The sequence below is a fragment of the Phasianus colchicus genome, chromosome 9 (genome assembly GCF_987193195.1).
Source record: "Phasianus colchicus chromosome 9, bPhaCol1.hap1.1, whole genome shotgun sequence".
Taxonomy (NCBI): Eukaryota; Metazoa; Chordata; class Aves; order Galliformes; family Phasianidae; genus Phasianus; species Phasianus colchicus.
Genome location: NC_143444.1, coordinates 27,266,345 through 27,286,884, shown reverse-complemented (window position 1 = coordinate 27,286,884; position 20,540 = coordinate 27,266,345). Strand labels below are relative to the sequence as shown.

At 42.7% G+C, this 20,540-nt stretch overlaps 1 protein-coding gene and 1 long non-coding RNA gene across 31 annotated transcripts in view; one reads left to right on the top strand and one right to left on the bottom strand.

The window, feature by feature from the left end:
* Positions 1 to 18,299, top strand: part of LRP8 (LDL receptor related protein 8) — a 151,520-nt gene extending 133,221 nt beyond the window's left edge. Inside the window, exons 6-19 of one of the 2 annotated variants that reach the window (XM_031602623.2) lie at positions 1,566 to 1,688; positions 2,024 to 2,146; positions 4,940 to 5,059; positions 5,189 to 5,314; positions 6,325 to 6,496; positions 9,101 to 9,328; positions 9,926 to 10,044; positions 10,963 to 11,102; positions 12,390 to 12,531; positions 13,351 to 13,503; positions 14,124 to 14,345; positions 15,954 to 16,022; positions 16,240 to 16,412; positions 17,429 to 18,299. In XM_031602623.2, coding sequence (XP_031458483.1) covers positions 1,566 to 1,688; positions 2,024 to 2,146; positions 4,940 to 5,059; positions 5,189 to 5,314; positions 6,325 to 6,496; positions 9,101 to 9,328; positions 9,926 to 10,044; positions 10,963 to 11,102; positions 12,390 to 12,531; positions 13,351 to 13,503; positions 14,124 to 14,345; positions 15,954 to 16,022; positions 16,240 to 16,412; positions 17,429 to 17,467 — 1,949 coding nt within the window. In that variant the 3' untranslated portion in view covers positions 17,468 to 18,299. The remainder of the gene's footprint in view (positions 1 to 1,565; positions 1,689 to 2,023; positions 2,147 to 4,939; positions 5,060 to 5,188; positions 5,315 to 6,324; positions 6,497 to 9,100; positions 9,329 to 9,925; positions 10,045 to 10,962; positions 11,103 to 12,389; positions 12,532 to 13,350; positions 13,504 to 14,123; positions 14,346 to 15,953; positions 16,023 to 16,239; positions 16,413 to 17,428) is intronic. The other variant, XM_031602635.2, reaches the window with a different exon arrangement.
* The window catches only part of LOC116234902 (uncharacterized), a 46,694-nt gene that overhangs the window by 3,386 nt on the left and 22,768 nt on the right, over positions 1 to 20,540 (bottom strand). For 16 of the 29 annotated variants that reach the window (XR_016469348.1, XR_016469333.1, XR_016469342.1 and 13 more), the window contains 8 exons: positions 18,549 to 18,763; positions 17,146 to 17,257; positions 16,929 to 17,052; positions 16,174 to 16,285; positions 12,411 to 12,602; positions 10,452 to 10,554; positions 9,883 to 10,252; positions 8,665 to 9,541 (listed from right to left, as the gene is read on the bottom strand). This is a non-coding gene — a long non-coding RNA (uncharacterized LOC116234902). Of the gene's footprint in view, positions 1 to 2,139; positions 2,494 to 8,459; positions 9,542 to 9,882; positions 10,253 to 10,451; positions 10,555 to 12,410; positions 12,603 to 16,173; positions 16,286 to 16,928; positions 17,053 to 17,145; positions 17,258 to 18,548; positions 18,764 to 20,540 lie in introns of those variants that run through there. The other 13 variants (XR_016469336.1, XR_016469328.1, XR_016469334.1 and 10 more) reach the window with 13 other exon arrangements.

The window sequence follows — 20,540 nt, the reverse complement described above, 5'->3', positions numbered from 1 at the left end:
TCTCTCCACCGTCAGGGTTTCTGCCAGGGAAATGAATGGTTCAGACTGAGGTGCCTCAGCCTCACTGTGGGACCTCAGTGCCACCTCCAGAGCTGAGGTCTGTCGTTCTCCCAGACCACGGTTTCACTTCCTCCTCTCCTTCATTAGAGGAGCAGTTCCCAGGTGCTTGGTTTGGAGTTGCTGGATATCCTGCTGAGGTTTTGCATTTCTGTATCTGGGTTTGTTAGCAGAAACACTATGACACAGCTGGTCCCATAACTGATCTTATTGCATGCAATTTTATTTTTGCTTTGCAGCTCTTTCTGACTGTAGTCCATATGGCTTTCCTTTCCACGGAGCAGTGCTATTTCCTAACCTTTCTCCTGTGAATACTATGTGTTTCTAAGGCAGGATTTCTCCCCTCCCACACCAGCACTGCAGTTGCAGCCTTTCCTATCTTTCACACCCTTCAATGGCTGCAGGCACTTAGGGCTTAGTCCAGCAGTTGTGAATCTGGATCCTGCATCCCATGGGATGCTATCACCAATAACGCTGAGCCTTTAGGCATACTAATACTTCATGATATTGACACTAACCCAGTTTGAATCTGTGGCTCTTCTTGGGTTATCTGAAAGTAGTAATTTCTGTATTAGAACCAGTTTGTCAAATTGTCAAGGAAAGTCTGCCACGTGGCTCTCGCCTCCCGTGTAGTAACATCAGTGCTGACCTCCTCCAGCTATTCAGAGGCAGTGATTTTCTGTCATATGGTACCAGGCTGCAATCAGCAAGATGGAAAGGTTAGAATCAAGAGCTCTCCAGGGTGTGCTGCCTTAACAGGATTTTAACAAAACATCTGGAAGATAGTTCCCTTAGAAATAAGCCGCATAACGTGCCTCAGGAACGAGGAGCCTATTTTTACCAGTGAGCTGTAGGCTGCAGCCCTTTGCTGGCTAGCCAGTGCCTGTTGGCTCTGTCAGTGCAAGTCAGATCCCATCTGGGAAGGTCTCAGTGTAACCTTGAGGAGGCAAATGTGGCTGCTTTTGGCATGATCAGAGCAGCAGTCTGATCTATTTTTTCCCCAACTTTGCTGTTCATCAGATCTGTTTTGAGTCTGTAATAACAGCAACAGGGCAAATGAGCATCAGGCTTGAAATCTGACCTGACACCATGGAGATGTTTCTGGCCTGTAAACCCAAGAAGCACCAAGCCGTGGGGCAGTGGAGCTCTTGTGCTTCCAGGCTCTGTGGTTAGCTCACGGGCAGTCACTGACCCACATGACCACGTCTGTCTCTCGCTTCATCCCTGGTGTGACCACATTGGCTGTAGCAGATGCAGCACACATGTATCTTGCCTTTGACCTTAGGCTGAACGTGCTTCAAAATGTATCTTAAAATACAAGGATGGTAGAGGGTGGTCAAGAGTGTTGGGGGGGCACAGGGCGGTGCCTGAGGTAGCTGCTGCCTGTTGCTTTGGTGGAAGCAGTTGATCTGGAAGGAAGGAGGGCACAAAGCTCCTGCAGTGTCAGATAAAAAGTAGCACACAGAAAGTTCGAGTGCTGTGCGGATAACACGTGTGTTTTTTTAAAGCTCTGGTGACCTGCAGACCGGATGAATTCCAGTGCGGGGATGGGACCTGCATCCATGGAGCAAAGCAATGTGACAAAGTGCACGACTGTCCTGACAACAGTGATGAGGCAGGCTGTGTCCAAGGTATGTACAAAACAGCACTGCGTTCCTTGTGCTCGGTTCTGTAAGGCTGTAAGAGAGCTGCAGAAGGAGGAGGCCTGCACTGCTCCTCTGTGCCACGACAGGCTGCTTCCTGCAGAGAGCTGTAAGCCGTTCTGGCAGGGGGGTTGCTTGGGAGAGATGGTTGTGCTGACCAGGCAGACTGCACGTCTTCAGAAGTTCCTTGCATCATACTCAATCTTTTGCTTAATCTCATCCCATTTCTGCTAATGACGCCTTCTTGAAGCTCTGTGTCAGGCTTTTTGTTGTCTTGAGCCTCACCTAACTTAGTTGCTTTCCTCTCTTGCCCGAAATGACAGAGTCAGCATGTGAAAGTCCCAGCAAGTTTCAGTGTAAGAGTGGAGAGTGCATTGACGGAGGCAAAGTGTGCGATTCACATAGAGACTGCAGGGACTGGTCTGACGAGCCTCTGAAAGAATGTGGTACAGTACTTGCCTTCTACGTGTTGCTCCTGTTGTAACTGCTTCCCCTCTCCTCCATCTGGTGCTCACAGCTTTGAGTGTAACCACATGTAGCTGCTAATGCTATTTCTCACTCTGCTTTTCCTTCCTTGCCTTTATTCTCTCTTCACCCTTCACATGAATATAATTAGTAGCCCAGTCTGATCATCTGCAAGTGTGAACTGTGCCCTTCTCAGTTCAACTTTTAATCTAGGAGGGATGTTTGAGCTGAACACAGGACTAGCAACTAGGAATTCCCCCTCACTTCCCAGACACTGGGTCCTCCACAGCACTGACCAGTTTATTTTGGCATCACTGCCAAAAATTACCTGTGAATTACAGAAAGATGAGTAAAAATATCATAAAGGCTTAGCACTGGTAACATGCTTTGAAGGTGAAAGCACACAGTGAGTGGCAGAATCCACAAAGCAATGATTTCAGCCACTGGGTTTGTTGCTGCGTCCTGTAGAAATGACAAGAAGCTGCTGTCAGCAGCATCCTGCTGGCTGTGGGCTGCTGAGAACAACCAGGCCATGAGAGCCTGGTCTGCTCCTGGGTTGTGGGAGTCAGCAGAACAGAAAGCTGCAGGTTGGGGAGCTGAGCCTCTCTGTCCTTTTCTCACCAGGCATTGTGGGTGCCAACTCCAACCTAGAGCACCACTACCACACCACTGGTTCTTCCCCAGGGGCAGAAATGCCTCAGACAGGCTGCTGTGTTGCCCCTTTCCATGACTTCATGGAGCACCAGTAGCATGGAGCTCTGTGCCTGCTACTTAAATATTTCCTGTTCAGGGAGAGTTGTTGGCTTTTCTGTACTGGACAAAAAGTGTGTGAATTCCCAGAAAGGATGCTCTTACCCTGTGCTTTCAGAACATCCTTGCTTTCTTCTGCACTAATCCATATCTCCCTGTCTTTCTGAGTGGGTGTTGCAACTGGTCTGCCTGTGGAGGTCTCACTCAAAGCCAGCAGCCCGGTTGGCTGAGGAGACTGGGCTCAGCCTTAACCATGGTGCTGTGACTGCTTCATTGTGGTCCAAGGCTGGCAGCTGAGTGCCATTTGCGTTAGGAAGCTGTGCAGAGAATAGTCTCCAGAGGAGACATGCTTCTTTAAGACTGCAAAATGATGTAGATTGCTGTGAATTTTGACATGCAGCCACAGGTAATCTGCACAGCAGCCGAGGAGAGTGTTCTCCTCAGTTTGGTGTTTCTGTACAGCTGGGTGCTTGCCTTTGCAGTGACCTCCAAGGTTCCCCAGAAGAGCACTGAAGAGGCAGAGCATCGCTTGTGTCACTTCAAGCAGGCAGTGAATATGATGCTGCAGTTTGGGTAATGGGCAGCAGCTGTCCAGCAGAAAGAGAGCAGGCTGCTGTCTCTGCCTGTTTCTACTCAGCTCCTGTTGAGAAGTGCAGCAACTGAGCCAACACCTGATTTACAATCTCCAAAATTATTCCACAAAGCACCTCTGAAACCAGAAGAAACATTTGCATGAGAGCCTGCTTGTTAGCTGAAAGTCTTTGTCGTGTTCTGCAAAGAGCAGTTGTGCACGGATATGATGCAGTTTCCTAGAGGCCTGTGCAAGTGCAGGAATAGGTGATATTCATTAATAAACAACACTGAACAGTGCCAGCACACAGTGTGACTTTGTGGATGCTTTCTTGGAGCCCAGTGAACTTGCTCTGTTAATAACTTATTGATATCTATGTACGTGTGTGTCTCTGATAGGAAGGTGAAGCCATCTCAGAGCTGGGATGGGTTCTCTGATATATCTTCCTAGCCTACTGACTTTAATTGGCCTGTGGTTGTTTTCCTTTTCTTTCAAGAGCAGTGGTTTAATGGCTCTGCTGCACTGCTCACCGTGTCATGCAAGGAAGCAAGAAGTAAAAGATAAATGAAAATTTTGCCTTTAAAGCATTAAGAAATGAAGTAAATCAGTTTTGCTTGTTCCACTGAACCCACTATCCCTGAAATCCCACAGCTTCTGTACAGCAGCCTTAAGGAGAAAACTTTATCTTCACCTTCTAAAGGTTAATTACAACAAGAAGAAATGTTATTTCTGACAGAAAATCAGCTTTCTTAAATCTCTCATTCAATTCTAGTTAAAAAGACACATTTAGTCTATTTTTCATTTCAGCTCTTGAAGGCAGGATCAGAGAGGTGGCCTTGGATTAGGCAGAGGCCCAGGAGGGGATGGGGGCTGTTCCATGAATTGCATACTTGGGCTGCTGCTGCAACTCAGGCGTTGCTGGAATTGTCATTCAGATCCTTCCTTGGTGCTAGATGGGGAAATAGTACAGTAGTTCAAAACAGCTGGCCTCTGGGAAATGAGACTCCCCTAGCATGAATTATTAAAGCTCAAAGAGACTGTTCAGAAAAGTCAACATTAACCAGTGCATGGGGAAGGAGTCATCTCCTGGAGAGCACCCTTAGGTCCCTTGGAAATGCCTCACATCTGGCAGAATATGCTCAAAGCAACGGGTTTCTGATGGATGAAATGCAGAGACGCACAGATGCTGTGTCCCCAGGGCTCCCTCTTCATTTAGCCATTGGCTTTCAGTCCAACTGATCATAACAGTGTTGGTTTGGAATAATAAAGAGCAAGGAAGAGATACAGTGATGGCTTCCTTTCTCTGAAGTCACTCATACGCTCTATGTGGCCAACATCTGGCTATCAGAAGCTGGTAGCTATGGGAGAATGTGAGTTTGACCCTTCCTAATTTTATTCAATCTTATGACTAGAACCCCTCCTTTACCATAGATAACCTGTATGCCTCTTCCAGGTATTAACGAATGCTCCATGAACAACGGTGGTTGCTCACACATATGCAAAGACTTGAAGATAGGCTACGAATGTGAATGCCCTCCTGGATACAAGCTTCTGGACAAAAAAACGTGTGGAGGTAATTTACATGCAAACAGCAGTCCCTTGTGTTTCCCTATACAGAGACATGATTATATGCACTTCAGCACTGCTCCATCACAGATGGTTTGATTTCAAGTTATTGATGGGTTTCAAACACTCCTTTCAGACATAGATGAATGTGAGAATCCAGACGCTTGTAGCCAGATCTGCATTAATTACAAGGGGGACTACAAATGTGAGTGCTACGAGGGATACGAGATGGACACCCTGTCCAAGAACTGCAAAGCTGTAGGTAAGGCAGCCTGACAGGCTCTTAAACTCTGCTCAACATCACAACTCTAATAAGAAGACACAATTGCAGGGCTGAGCCTAGGGGAACAGAGGCAAAAGTTAACTAGCAAGCAAAGGCATTAATTTCAAGCAGCATGGAACTGCTGCAGTGATAGCAGATGTATCTCTAGGCAAGAACTACTGATAGTGCAGATCAGAATATTTTAACCATGTACAGAGCAAGATTATGATCACCAGTTGGCTGTTTGAAGCTGAAACTCGAAAAGAAAGGCTCTTGACAGGTTTCACTAAAAACAACACAGAAAAAAATATTTACTGGTAGTCACATTAAAAGAAAACAACCCAATTAAAACATGGCATGGTAGGTTATCACCTCTCCACCTACCCAGCCTCATTACAAATCCCAGCGTGAACACCAGCAGCTTGCTTGGTCTTACTACAAAAATTAAAGTTAATGTTCTGAAAGGCTGTGGCCTGGGCTGGCCTGAGAACATGACTGCTGTTACAGTTTGACCAGCACCCAGGCTGCAGACTCGAGCCCACAAAGAAGAGATGTGAGCTGTGTTAGCCCAAGCGCTTGGTTGGGTGGTGCAAGGTGTGCATGTATGTGACAGCCTAAAATGCCTTCCTAGCAATGAGTTCCTGGCTTTGCTGGATTCAATGTGGCTCTGCCATGCCTTGGTCTGGCTGCTTGCCTTCCCTCCAGCCAGCCTGGAAGGCTTTCTCTCTTCCTTGTCCTGACCATGAATCACCGAAACCCAGCCCCTGGATTTTGTATCTAAAATGTATAATTGAATGTGGGGACATTCGCCAGAGGCTGGGTGACAGGGGTGCTGTACCCCCTGTCTATTTGTGTTAGCTGTCTACATTTGGCCAGAAGCCACTTAGACCTGCTGCTGGCACAAAGCAGGTCCGTGACTTACTGCTCTTCACTTTGTTGTTGTTTGAGGAGATGGTGTATCCAGCCTTTAGGTCAGCTGCTATAACAAATGCACTTCTTTCCTGTGTCAGGAAAGAGTCCCTACCTGATCTTCACCAACCGCCACGAGGTCCGTAAGATAGACCTGGTGAAAAGGGACTACTCTCGCATCATTCCCATGCTGAAAAATGTCGTGGCACTGGATGTGGAGGTGGCAACAAACAGAATATATTGGTGTGATTTGTTCTACCGAAAAATCTACAGGTAAGGGTTAATAGAGAATGTATGTTTTGGTACCTTTCTAAAGCTGTGCTTCAGTTTGTAAGGATGATATGCAGAGAACAATGCAGGAAGCAGTGAACCTGGGAGCTTTTCTTCCCTTACTGAATTAGCTGTTGTGGCCCAGACTTTTTAAGCTTTTTAGGAATTGATAAAGAAGTCAGGGGCTTGTGCAGTTACTTGGCTTGAAAATGCAAGAAGGTTTTTCATCAGTAATAGATCCCACTGCATTTGTGCAATTACACATGGACTCTTGTTTACTTAATGATCATATTGCTAAGTGAGGCTGCTGCTGTGCTTCCTATACATGAAACCACAAAGGACTTGGCATCTGAAGGCACAGAGGCAAGTGGTGGAAGCAAGGATACTGACCGACCACTGGAGGCTCTGCTAGACTAGATGAAAATCCACAGCACTTGACCACAGACTACATTTCATATTCTGTAATTTGTTTTCCTTTTTCAGCTGTTTTTATCCATTCATCACCATTATTATGTACTGGAGCTTGTAAGAGTGTCTAGTAAAAAATGTATTTAATTTATGCTCTGAAAATTCCCCATGTATATTCTGATTTGTATAGCTATTGCACCCTATTGCAGCTTCAGCAGCAATTTGTTTTGGATTTTAGCTAATGATCAGACAAAAAGGTTGATTGGTTTCAGTGCATAGGAGCCAAGCTGAGGTTTCTGCAGGCTGTGCTAGCTTTTGTGCCACTGGCAGGGAAATTTGCCCAGGTTGTCCTGATTATTAAGCACTCAAGTAGCTGGGCAGTATCGTGAGCAGCCCTGTGTGGCCCTGGAAATGGGGAGGTAGCTCAGCAGCAAGCTACTTCCATTGTGTCTAATCCTGCAGGCATGGGCAGAGTGGGTAAGGGCTTCACAGGCACACAGAGAATTATTTAAGACACACTGCTCCTTCTGCAGCTTTCTGACACTTAATGCCCTGGGACTGAGAGCCCCAAGCAGTGTTTGTGCCCTAAGTATGACTGTACCAAGCCTGGTTCCTTTTCTGAACAGCAGAATTTTTATCTTTCTCAGTCCTGCTTACATTAGCTTTATTTTGAGTCCTATCTTTTCTGCAGAGCAGGCTGTGTAATCATCATTTCTTAACAATTGATGCTGCTGATATCACTAATATCAAGCACTTCTAAAGAAGGCCACCATATGCCTCCAACAGAGGAGTCCATCACAGGAGTCCTATGGGTAACAGCAGTCTATAAGATCCCCTCTTTCTGGACACTCACTTCACTTCTCTTACTGCCGTTGAGATGTTGTCCCCATCAGGGTGTTAGAAGATATTTTACTAGGTATTTAGTTCCTGGGAGAATCAGAATGTCACTTCTGTATTTCCACCCTCTCATTATGAAGCCCTAGGAGCTCCTTGGTTTCTCCACCAGTGCATCGAGTCACATTCATGGCTCAGTGCCATGCTGGTTGGAAGGGGTGAACATGGCTGTTTCACTAGGGAGGAATTAGCTGGGCTGGAACTGCAGTCAGAACATGTGGTGCTCATCAGACCAAAATAACAGCAGCTTGGCAGCAACACAGCCACATGCCCTGCAGAACCTAATGGCACCATTCATTTAGTGTTGGGTCAGAGAGACCAAAGGCGTTCCCCATAACACCTCCATCTTCTGAATGTACAGCACCCGCTGCTAATCCAGACTCAGCACAGCCATCCCAGCCTGTGCTATAGCCCAGAAAATAGCATCAAACCTTCACTGCTTGTTCCATGGCCAAAGGCAGGATGGACAGTGAATAGGAGACATTAATGTCAACTGTGCAGGGGGAGAAAAAAATGTGGTTTCTTTTTTTTTTTTTGCTTGCTTTTAGCCAAGTTCTTTTAAGAGCCAGACAAAGCTCTTAGAAACACCAATGCAAACTCAGAATTTCTAATTCCTTTTAGAATTGCTTTGATACTGGTATAAAATGCAAAATAACAGAATCACCTGTGCTTGTAGGTATAACATTGGGTTATTCCTGGAACCTCCATGTAGCATTTCCTGCCTTTCATTAGTGTCTTTAAAAGATTCTGAGGCTGACTTTAAGTGAAGATTTTCTTTGTATCTAAGAAGAGATCACTTGCCAAATTAGTATAGCTTCATGAATCCCTTTGATGAATTAAAATTAGTTACACAGGTCCTAATTCTGCAATACATTTAAGCACATTTATTTGTATGCTAAATTCAAATCTGTTCAGCAGAGCACTGAAGATGATAATATTTCCAATGTCCATAAATCCCATTAAATGGTACTACTTAAGTTAATGTGCCCTAAGTCAGACATTGTGCTAAATTGTGCAGTTGTAGCAGGAAGCTGGTGGAAACATAAAATAACAGTTCCCTGTCCTGCAAATGCCTGCCATCCAAATACAGAGTTAGCACCAAGGTGGAGGAGAAAGCAGCAGAAGGATGCAGTACATAACTGTAAAGGTTTCTCCATCGGTCATCTTGCCACATGTGCACTTTGTTCCCGTGGGGTTGGAGTGATGCTGCCAGCACTCAGCCCCTCCTGAGCTCCAGCCCTGTGCACATCTGTACTGCCTTCTCTGTGCCACGTGTCAGACCAGTGACAAATCTTGTCTCTGCAGTGCATACATAGACAAAGCGAGTGACACAGCGGAGCAGATGATTCTGATAGACAGCCAGCTGAACTCTCCTGAAGGGCTGGCGGTTGACTGGGTTCATAAGAATATCTACTGGACGGATTCTGGAAACAAGACTATCTCAGTGGCCACTGCAGATGGGAGCAGGAGGAGGACACTTTTTAACAGCGACCTCAGTGAGCCGAGAGCCATTGCTGTTGATCCCACACGGAGGTGAGTGTGAAAAGGAAATGTTTGTGCTTTTCTGCCGGAATTCCAGTCATCTTTCTGGCTCTCTCACAAAACTCATGTGCATCACATGTGCCATAAATTAGATCCTAGTGGATTTACTTACATGTTTAAAGATAAGGGCCTCTGTAAGAGCTTACATAGGACTGCTGAAATGCTTCAAAGAGCTGGTTCAGGTAAATCTCTGCATGGCTGCAGCTGTAAAAAAAAGTTTTGAAAATTATGTTGGGTTGTGAGCCAGGTGGGCCTGAGCTCAGGCACACAGGTTATGTTGGGAAATAACATAAATATGACAGGAGTGCAGGATAAGTCAAGTCTACAGATCTACCACAGACACCAGGAGATAGTTTGGGGTTTTATATTCTGGCACAAGTTCTGTGGCAGAGTAACCTGTGGGACAGGAGCACAGTAGCTCCACTAAATGAGTATCAAGATAAACTGGAGTGACCAAGGGGGCTTTGCAACATCAAGCAGAGAACACTGTAAATCCCCAATCAGTAGTTCAAGTTTCTTACCAATCAGTAGTTCAAGTTTCTTACCCTTGGGTCCAATTTACTGTCTCCTTGCATCCGTCTCTTTTAGGTTCATGTACTGGTCTGACTGGGGAGACAAAGCGAAGATTGAGAAAGCAGGCCTCAATGGCGTGGGGCGGCAAGTGCTGGTGTCTGACAACATTGAGTGGCCAAATGGCATCACGCTTGGTAAGCAGCCGGGTCACAGCTACAGGAATCCACTGTGGCTAATGTAAATTTCTTGTAAAGTAGGCAAACACAGCCAGAGTTAAAGACATCCATGTTTAGCACCATGCAGGTATGAGGTTCTCCGCTTGGTTTTATGTTTGAAAATTCTGTCCATAAAAGGATGTAGGAGAAAATGTTACCACCGTTGCATATTGTTGAAGTGGTACTGCTGTGAACAAATAATGTTATCCTTTAGTAATTAAGAAATTAATTAATGGCTTGTTTTATTACAGAATTTGTTCTTTGTTGGCACTCATCCACTTACTCAGTTTAGTGAACCTCATCCAAAATAAGTGGATCTGCTCCAGGAAGAGACATTCAGTTCACAGTATACTAAATAACACTGGGCCCTTCCCTCCTGCTCTTACCTTCATCCTCCCCAAGATCTTTCTGATCTGGGGAAGAAAGTTCCCACCACTGCCATTCCCTCAGCCTGCAGCACAAGGATTTCTGGAACCGCATTCTTCATCACTGAAAACATATTAATCACATGGCTCCTTCAGAGAGATGTCATTTGAATCCCAGTTGTTATTCTCCAGCAAGGGGCCAACAACTAAACAGGACTGAGTGTCTCTGAAGGAGCACCTCTGGGAAGCCCGAAGTGTGGCTGCCCTGCTCCTTCTAGTGCCAAACAGTGCTGTCAGTCCAGCATTCACACACACACATACTAGAATGTTTCTCTTTTTTAATCTTACTTAGAAGGTCTTATCTCAGCATATCTGGGCACTGAGTCAAAATCACAACTAGTGTTAAAAAAAACTTTTAAAAGCCTAATAATAAAGAGATTAGTCATGCTGCCAGCAGAAAAAAAATGCTGGGCAGTGAAAAAGAATTGCAGAAGCTGTGTGTAATTTTGCTTCATTGTGTTTTACTTCTCAGATTTGCTGAATCAGCGTCTCTACTGGGTGGACTCCAAATTACATTCACTCTCCTGCATTGATTTCAATGGCAGCAACAGAAAAGTTCTGATCTCTTCTGTTGATGATCTGAGCCATCCTTTCGGCTTAGCAGTGTTTGAGGTAAGAGTCAAGATCGGGTGAGAACAGACTGGAGATTGCAAGAAGTCTCAAAGCTCTTCTTGATTGAAAGCTTTGCCTTTTGCATAGCACAGAAAGCTGAGTGAGGGTGTTTGCTGCTATAGTAACCGATTAACCTGGTGTGGGTTCAGCAGGGAAAATAGTTTTCTAAAGCCCTTAATCAGGAGCGATACGTTGCCTTATGTTTTTACCTAATGTAGTACAAGTGAATCCGTGAGGGCAGGCAGTGCTCAGAGTTATGGCTCCCACATGACTGCATGGTCATGGCTTTTCCTTGAGGTGAACTGAGCCACTGTTAGCAAGGGACAGGAGAAACCTCTTGCTGTGATTAGCAGTGGGGCAGCCGTTCACTGAGTAACACTGCAGCATGTCCTATGTCTGTCTTCTGATGAGTCAGACTTTGAGGGGAGCTGCATGGGCTCAGGACAGCCGCCCAGCCCACTGCTGAGCACTCTGCTGTTCCCAGCATTTTTGTTTCACATGCATGCTTGTGTTGCACTTTCCATCACTAATAGAATCCTCAGGGGAGGATGGCCTCATAAGTCTGGGGTTTGATTTCTTGCACTGTCCTCTGGCCATCCCAGCATCTGCAGAAGCGTCCTCAAACATTTTCACTTGTGGCAGGAGTCTGAAGGCTCCAGTGGGCAGTATGTGTGCCAGGCTCACAGGGCTCCCCCTGCAGTCACCTGTGCACCAGTGTGTTGCTGAGTTGAGAATTTGGCATTAAAAAGGTATTTATTTGTTCACCTAATTCAGGAAGGCAGATAGTTTGCTTTCAGCTGCTGCCATTATGACACACAAATCCTGCCACACATCAGAGCAATGTCTCTGTCCAAAAAACTACAACTCTGATCCTACAAAAATATATGCCTATCTTCACAAATTAGGCTTCTGGCCCCTACTTGCACTTAGAAACCCAAATGCATTCTTGTATGATTGTAGATTCTTGTAGTACTCATCTTACTCCTGTTTTTAAAAAACCAGAAAGGTGCAGGAACATCCAAAAAGTCCAGAATTTGGATGTAACCAAATTCCTGCTCCCTCAGTCTCACAGCTACTCCAAATTACTGAGCACTCCTAAACACTGTGCTGCGGAGTGCTGTGCTTTTTAAACATGCAAAATAAAAAAGCTGCACATAGAAGTACCATAAAACCAAAGTTCTCCCAGCACAGGAAAGCAGCACATTGATTTTGTGACTACCGGAGTTTAGTCCAGTTTGAATTGGAACTGAGGAGGGTCAGATCAGAAATCCTATGTATTTCCTGCAGGACAGAGTGTTCTGGACTGACCTGGAGAATGAAGCAATCTTCAGTGCCAACAGGCTGAGTGGCTTGGACATCTCTGTTTTAGCAGAAAATCTCAATAATCCTCACGACATCGTTGTATTTCATGAATTAAAGCAGCCCAAAGGTAAGACATGTCTCTCGTGTCCTTAAATCAGATTTATTTGAACTACTAAATGAACTGCTTCCTGATGGTTTCTGATGAGAGAAAAAACACAGGTAATAATGTGAAATCAATGCCTGATGTTTGAAGTTCCTGCATAATTAATTCAACAGCAGCACCTACTGAAAAATCTATCACTTATTAATAGCTGTTTAATTAGTGTCTTTGATAACAGAATTACTCACATTATTGTGATCCTTTACATTTATTATGTATTTGGGCCATACTGCAGCCTGGAAGTGTCACAGCAAGGTGAGCAGATGGGGAATGGCACTCAGTACCATGCTGCTGAGCAAATAACATTAAAAAAACTGCATCATGGCACTAGGAAGCCAGCTCCTGACCCAGGATAACTGAAACTCACCCTGAGAAAGTTCAGTGAGGAGCGCATGGCTTGCGTCCCTCTACTGTTATTATGTGCATGTACAGATGCTCTCCTCACTCAGCAGCATCAGTCTGTGAATGTTCTAAATAATTATTAGTGGCAGTCAACAAGCCATTCAGATACTATCTTTATTGTGCAGTATCTGAACCACTGGCTTGTGAATGAGTACATTATCACAAAAGCAACTGGAGCTGCGTGAGGCTGTTAATTTTTTATTTGCTAATCTCTCCTCAGTTTTTATAGTAGTACATAAGGTTTTACTCCAAACTGTAAAGATGATTAAGGAGGGCAATTGATCAAGGTAGAGAGTTGAAGCAAGTCTTCTTAAGAGGCTTAATGGTTCTTTGCTGAGGGGGGGAAAAAAAAGCTAACTTGTCTTTTCTTCTGTCTTTGAATAGCTCCAGACTCCTGTGAGCTCAGCCCCCAGCCAAATGGAGGCTGCGAGTACTTGTGTCTTCCTGCACCTCACATCTCTCCCCATTCCCCCAAGTACACGTGTGCCTGTCCTGACAACATGTGGCTGGGTCCTGACATGAAAAAATGCTACAAAGGTAAATACAGTCACATCACTGTTGTGCTGTCCCAGTAAAACTGTACTTAATGGTGGAAAAAAGTGCTCCTGATGGTGGAACACATACATTAGCTTTGGAATTTTACATATATTCTGTCTTCTGAACACAGAATTGCACTATTCTTTATTGAAAACCTGTGTTATTTTTTGAAAGCATCATCAGGAAAAAATAGAGGGGAAAGAGGAAAGAAGGGATGATCCCTAGGACTGAAAATGTGAATGGTCAAAAAATGATATACATTTGCCATGTTAGTGCTCTGTAGATACTGGATCTGGAAAGGCCACAATCATTGCTGAAGAGACTGGTGGTTACAATATAACTTTCCCTAACGTGCAGATAGTTCCTGGTACAAATTCAGTACCTTATCAAAAAAATGAGTACTTTAAATTATTAACCATCTTCCAGACAGAGTACTTCGCTACTATTAATTAAAGTTTGATTTCTGAAAAAAAAAATTCTGTAGATTATCAGTTCTGTGCTTGGCAATTAGAACTAGAATTTGATTTCTATTTCTAACCAGCAAACATCACAATCCGCCCCAGATTTATATCACCATTTGTCATTTGCTGATTTATTTCATCAATGCTTTTGCTTTTCAGATCTTCCAACTACTCCAGCTACCACAGTGGTTCCTACAACCACAGCATCTCATCCTGTCACTACCTCCACTGTGACTGTAACTGGCAGTGCCAACACCACCACTGCTGCCATGCCCAGAGCTGCATCGGAAGCCACAACTGCCATCCCAAGTTCTCATTCAACCACATCCATCCTCATAGATTCTGAGATGACCACTGGAAACAGCAACTTGTCACAGCACTGTAAGTGAATGAGATTCTTTTTGTTTTCAATTTATACATTGCCACAAAAACTCATGAACAAGTAGGAGACTGTACCTAACAGCTGAGCTATAAAAGGTCATATGCTGGCACACCTTCTCATATAGCAGGAGAAATTAGGTATTCTGTATGCAGATGCCTCTGTTCTGATAAGGTGATTCCAGTTGCTTGGGATTTTAGGGCACTCATGTCAGGCTTTCATCCCACACGTGTAAAGCTGACTCTAGAGATAAGGCCCTGCAAAATGCATACCAGTCCTTGCCCTGTGCCCACTACTAGTCCACCTTGGCTTCAGTGGTGTTTATACTGCTGCTGACCTAAATATGAATGAGTCTATAGATGGCTTATGTATTTTGTTTAATTACTGTTGGGATCCAGCACAAGCTATGAGTGAGACATACATCCTACCCAGCTGTAGCCCTGTCGGACATCTGGGATTACTGTAGTCCAAGTCAAGCTGCTACTGCTTTGCATGGCTGTGCTCTGTGTGTTAATGTGGCCTGACCATGAAATACAGTAGAAGTTGTGCATTACATGGCACAAAAGTAGTCCGAGGGCATTAACAGGCTCTCCTGAAGTTTACCCTACATTATGAGTGAATAATGAAACCCTAGTCTATCTTTACAGTGCTATCACATCATCCCTCAAGCTTGTGCTGTCTCGTGTAAAACTGAAAAGCTGACCTGCTTTTCCAAAATCAATTCTAATCCAAAGAGAAGAATTTATTCTTCAGAACTGTCCTTTAAGACCTCAAAACAGATCCAGATTGCTTTAGCAGAGTAATAGATTAAAATACTTTACTTTAAAAAAAAACATTTCAGTAACTGGAACAGGCTGTTTCCATTGCACTTGGAAAGCAAAAATAAGCCACCCTGCTTTGACTATGATGCCTCTTTGAAGCAATCAGTGAACTCGCTTTGTAGAGCATGGGGGAAAATAGAATCTGATTTATAAAATTCACTCTTTTAAGTCCTGTTTGTGCAAATTTCCTTTCAAATGTAATACTTAACTTAAGCCATAGATGCTAAGTTCTTTAAGTATCAATGTTTAAAATAGGCTGACCTATTATTAGGTAAATAACCATGTAATGGAACAATCTGCCAAGGGGAATTGTTTAAAAGAATAAATTGCCTTTTAAGTTTCATGAATTGATGCATCTGAAGACAAACTACAGTTAGTTTCCTTTTTCTACATTCCAGCTACTTTAACACAACTATTTTCTGTGCTGATCCCCTATTATTAGAGCTTAGAACAAACATTTTGAGGTTACTCTTGCATGCTGTAGCAGGCTGCAGCAACCACTGATGTATATGTGGTGACCAGCTCCATAGCTGTACATAATACATGTGGATACACACACGTGCACATATAACAGGCACTGCTTTCCTAAGAAACACTCAGCTCAACCCAACCCAGCATGTGTACATATGTCTCTTATTTTTCTCCCTGATTATTTAATTCCAAAACTTTTTATGAACTCTTTGGTAACAAATACATTATGATGGGCAGAGCAACTGCTTACTGACATAAAGCTTTCTTTAGCTATGGCTTTAAAACCTGTGAATGAGTGAAATATTTCTGTCATTACAGATTCAAATAATGGTCAAGGCTTTGATTCAACCGTGACAGCAGCTGTTATTGGAATTGTCATTCCTGTTGGTAAGCTGATTTGATTTAAACATTGAAGGAGATCATACTGAAATATTAGTGTAAATAAACTTTTGTGACTCTAGATTGGAGGGTGGGAGACAGTAGAGGAACTGCTGAAATGAGTCTGGATTTGAGGCAGTTGTGAAGGATATAGACTTACATAGGAGGAATTTGTTGAGATGTTCCTTTCTCCACAAAACTGGCTAACACTGTCTCCTTTCATCAGTGGTTATTGGCTTGCTGTGCATGGGGGGATACCTCATCTGGAGAAACTGGAAACGGAAGAACACTAAAAGCATGAATTTTGATAATCCAGTATATAGGAAGACAACAGAAGAGGAAGATGAAGATGAAATCCATATTGGTCGGACTGCCCAAATTGGACATGTCTATCCAGCAGTAAGTATCTGAGCAACCTGCTGACACAGATTCATTTTGCTGAGAATTTGGCTTACAGAATTATCTCCACATGATTACATTGTTGGTTATTTGACATTATTAGTTCTGTTTTTTATCATTATGTAATTCAAATAATCATTGAATAGGCAGAAGACTAAACTTGTCTTAAAATATAGTGGTGTATATAATAAGATGCTGTTTAAATGAAGAGCAACTGTTCTAATCAGTGCGCACAGTCTGCTTTATACTTGCTGTCTTTCCATCTTAAGAGCTCAATATGTGACGACTGATTACTTATCTTCTGAAAGGTTCCATGTTGCTCAGACTCCTACCAAGTACCTGAACTATTTTAAGGATAACTTGAGTTTTCTGTACAACAAGGGAGAAAATGTATTTTCCATATAACAGAACTGTGCAAAAATCAGATTTCTCACAAGGAGAAGTGAATGAGGTTCTGTAAGAAGTTAAGGAAATTTGTCTTGGCAACATCAATCTTTACAAAAATGAAATACTCACTTTGTTAGCAAGTCCTTTGTATGCAGGAAAAAAAGAGAAATTGTTCTGCGTGGCAGCTTGTCTGCATTGGAGCTTCCTTCCAAGAAGCAGCCCTCATGAGATGAATCACTGGCAGTAATAACTGCTTTGTATTTTTAGAAGAGAGAAAGATCTTAAGTGAGTGAAGGCAATATAGTTTCGGTAGGAAGGTAGGAACTTAACTAATGCCTTGTATTACCTGAAGGTCACCTAGAAGTGTGTCAGTCCTTACAAGGAATTCTATCCACGTAACATAGAAGTAAAGTGAACTGTCCAATGCCTCTGTAGTAAAACTTCAGGGAGAGATTTCACTTAGGGGAAAAATCAGTACATGAAATAGTACTTGGCACCATAACATTAGGGCAGCAAAGAGATTTTTAACAGCAAGTACAACATGGAACCAAATTCTGATACTATTGCTCATGTATCAAAATTCACAAGTCACAGATTTTCTCCTGAAATTTGCTTTTTTTCCTCCACAGCGTGTAGCACTGAGCTTAGAAGACGATGGGTTGCCATAAGGATAAAGTTGCTGCTTCAACCAGAACGCACCGAACAAATTTTCTTTGGATCACAAAACCTGCTTCTTTGTTTGAATCGTTATTTATGTTGCAGAAGGGTAACCACAGAGTTATAATGAACTGCAAACATCCAAAGGATGTGAGAGTTTTGTATGTATAATCTTTTATACACATTTTAACTTGTTGCACTACCCATTTGTGATAGTCAATAAGCAACTGCTGAGCTACTAACTCAATGTACATAACCAGCAGGCTGACAGTTCAGTAGCTACTGCTTTATTTTAAGACTATATTTATAGATATTTTGTAAATATACTGAATATGCTTTGTGGCTATCCATCAACATAAGTAAAAATAAATTCTGTACAGACCGTTTAGAAATATTTATTAACAAAATCTGAATTATAAGATCTGATCTGTAAATATAGTAGAGGGGTGAGAGTATTTATTTTTTGTATGTTTGGCTTGCTGTGCATAGATTATCTGTGTATATATCTATCTAGTCTAGATAGATATATAGGATATAAATATATACATATATATAAATATATACATATATTTTAAAACTACTGGGCTATGTTTATGAAAATTAGGGATAATTGAATTTTTTACCAGGTGTTTGAAGTTCACTTTCAAATTCAAAGACACAAAGTAAGAAACAGCTGTACTGTAAGACAGCCAATAAATGACAGCCATAACAAACAGGGCTTCTGTTTCCCAAAGTGGCTTGCAAGGGTTGCTTTCACCTTTTCCAGTTTAGCCAGCTTCACCTGCACTGCTTTGAGCTGAAGAGCTGTTGCTAACAGCATTTCAGGCAGGAGGAGCTCCTACAGTGACTATGTTTTTCATTCTGTACTGTTGCTTTTTACAGGTTGGTACAAATCTGATTTAGCAGATTTTTTCATTTTCTTCTAACTATAAATCTAAATCTTCTTCCCCATTAGGCATCCTGCTCCTCTCACATGCATTTAGAATTAGCAGAAACAAAAAGGTTGAGACACATTCTTTCAGATACCCAAAGTGAGCACTCAAGAAAGCTCATCAGGAAACAGTCCCACAGTAACGTAAGGTAATCCCTTACCTTCTGGATCCTTTCCCCCACTCTCTTCTTCATTAAGAGTCTCAATTTAGGAAATACTGTGGGGCAGTGTCTTAGTTCAGCATACGTAGAATTTATTGAAGTGCAGCAGCTGTCATCAAAGTGAATGCCTGCACTGTGGTAGATCTGACATAACACGGAGTGCGAGACAAGGTTCACAGCTCCATCAATAGCTGATTCCTGGAATTCAGTGGTATCTGAAAAAAATAAAGCATCACAGGAAAAAGAGGTTGAAAGCATTCTGGTCTGTTAGTAACTGCCTTTCATTCTCTATGGTTCCCAACCTTTGTTTCTCTCTCCTGCAGACCTCAATAGCACTGCGTTACCATCACCCCGTAAGACAATAAAGGAGTCTAAATATGCACCATTTCTCCTAAGAATTACAATGACTAGCACAATTAAGATTAAAATAGTTGACATAATCCTGCTGCAGAAAGAGGCAATAAGGAGTCCAGGCGCTCTTATATTTACTCCTCTAGTGGCAAAAAGATAGATAGATAGATAGATAGATATGTATATAAATATATTTAAACAGGCTCCTCCTGCAGAAGAACATCACCTTTGTGCTAGCCTTGGATTCCAAGATACTGCTTTAGGAAGGAGAAATCAAGAACAGCCTCTTTCTCTTGCTAAACCAGCTTCCCTTTCCTACACAGCTACTTCCCCTGCCCCTTCAGTTCCAGTAGCTTATTTAAGGTCTGTGCACTGAAATGGAAAACATTAGTGTAAGGCTCTGCACTCAGGTTCACAAAGTTTCCAATCAAACCACAGCAAGTGCTGATCCTTCACCTTAAAGGGCACATTCAGACATCCAGGCAAAAAGCAAGGCCTTCTCCCAGCTGGTGTTTTCTACCTGTTCCATGCAGAGAGGACTGTCCAGTTCCTCCTCCCTCTTTCTCTCACTCATTGTGGCACAGATCGATGGTGTGAGCTGAGGGTAGCAATGCTGTTTGGCTGGGTTGTTCAGAAGACCCTCTGCTTTTTTTCTTATCTCATGCTATGAGATTCCCAGGAAGTGGATGTACTTAAGGTGAGTTGGACTTGGATTCTTGACTAAGAAAGGAACAAGGTGTCTGAAGATCTAGGGTAGCATTCCCCTACTTAAACTACTCACTTCACAGCCTTTGTAGACAACATCTAAAAAATCAAGCATCCTTCTGTTCAAATTCTAGATTTTAAGGCAGTAAAGAAGTGATTGAGATACCCAGTTACTGTTCCAAGGTATGAAGCTCTGTGTCTGCAAGTTCATGCACTGTGTGCATGAAGAAAAACTGAGAGAAAGCTGTATGTGATAACACTGTAACTAACAGACATGTAAATATATTTGGAAGTTCTACAGTTTTGATACTTTTCTAAGAGCACATACACACAAACCTGTATAAACCATGTAAAAAAGGCTGCGTTTTTTTGTAAATGAACTCAATGTGCAGTGTTGATTTCAACTAAACACTTTTTTTTTTTTAAGAAATTTTAAATAACAATTCAGGTTGTTAGGATGATATTTAACATTGTAAACACTTCTGATCCGTCTTGTCATGTTGAAGTTCTGTTAAAGTAAGTTCTTGCTTGGTGCCTTTTGTGTTTCAGTTTTTGGTATGGACAAAAGGACCAGGGAGGGATGGGGAGGGATCTGCTGTGTAACACGTGCTGTACTTACATGAATAAGGATTACTGAAAACCAAATGAATACGTTTGTAAAACAGTGCACTGTTTCTACAGAAAGATTAAATTTTTTTTATCTGAGCGTACTGAACTAATTACATTTTAGTACTTAAAATGCTGTCTCTTAGAACTGGTACTGTATTGCATTTTGGTCTGCCTTTTCCTTAACTCTTAATTGTTAAAACTGGAAGAGGGGCTTAGGGGCCTGTTGGCATACTTTGGCTGTTCTCTTTGGAATTTCACCATCTTTAACAGCTACAGCATCATAACAGGAATAACAGACAGGTTATGGCCAACTTTAAATAAGCAGAG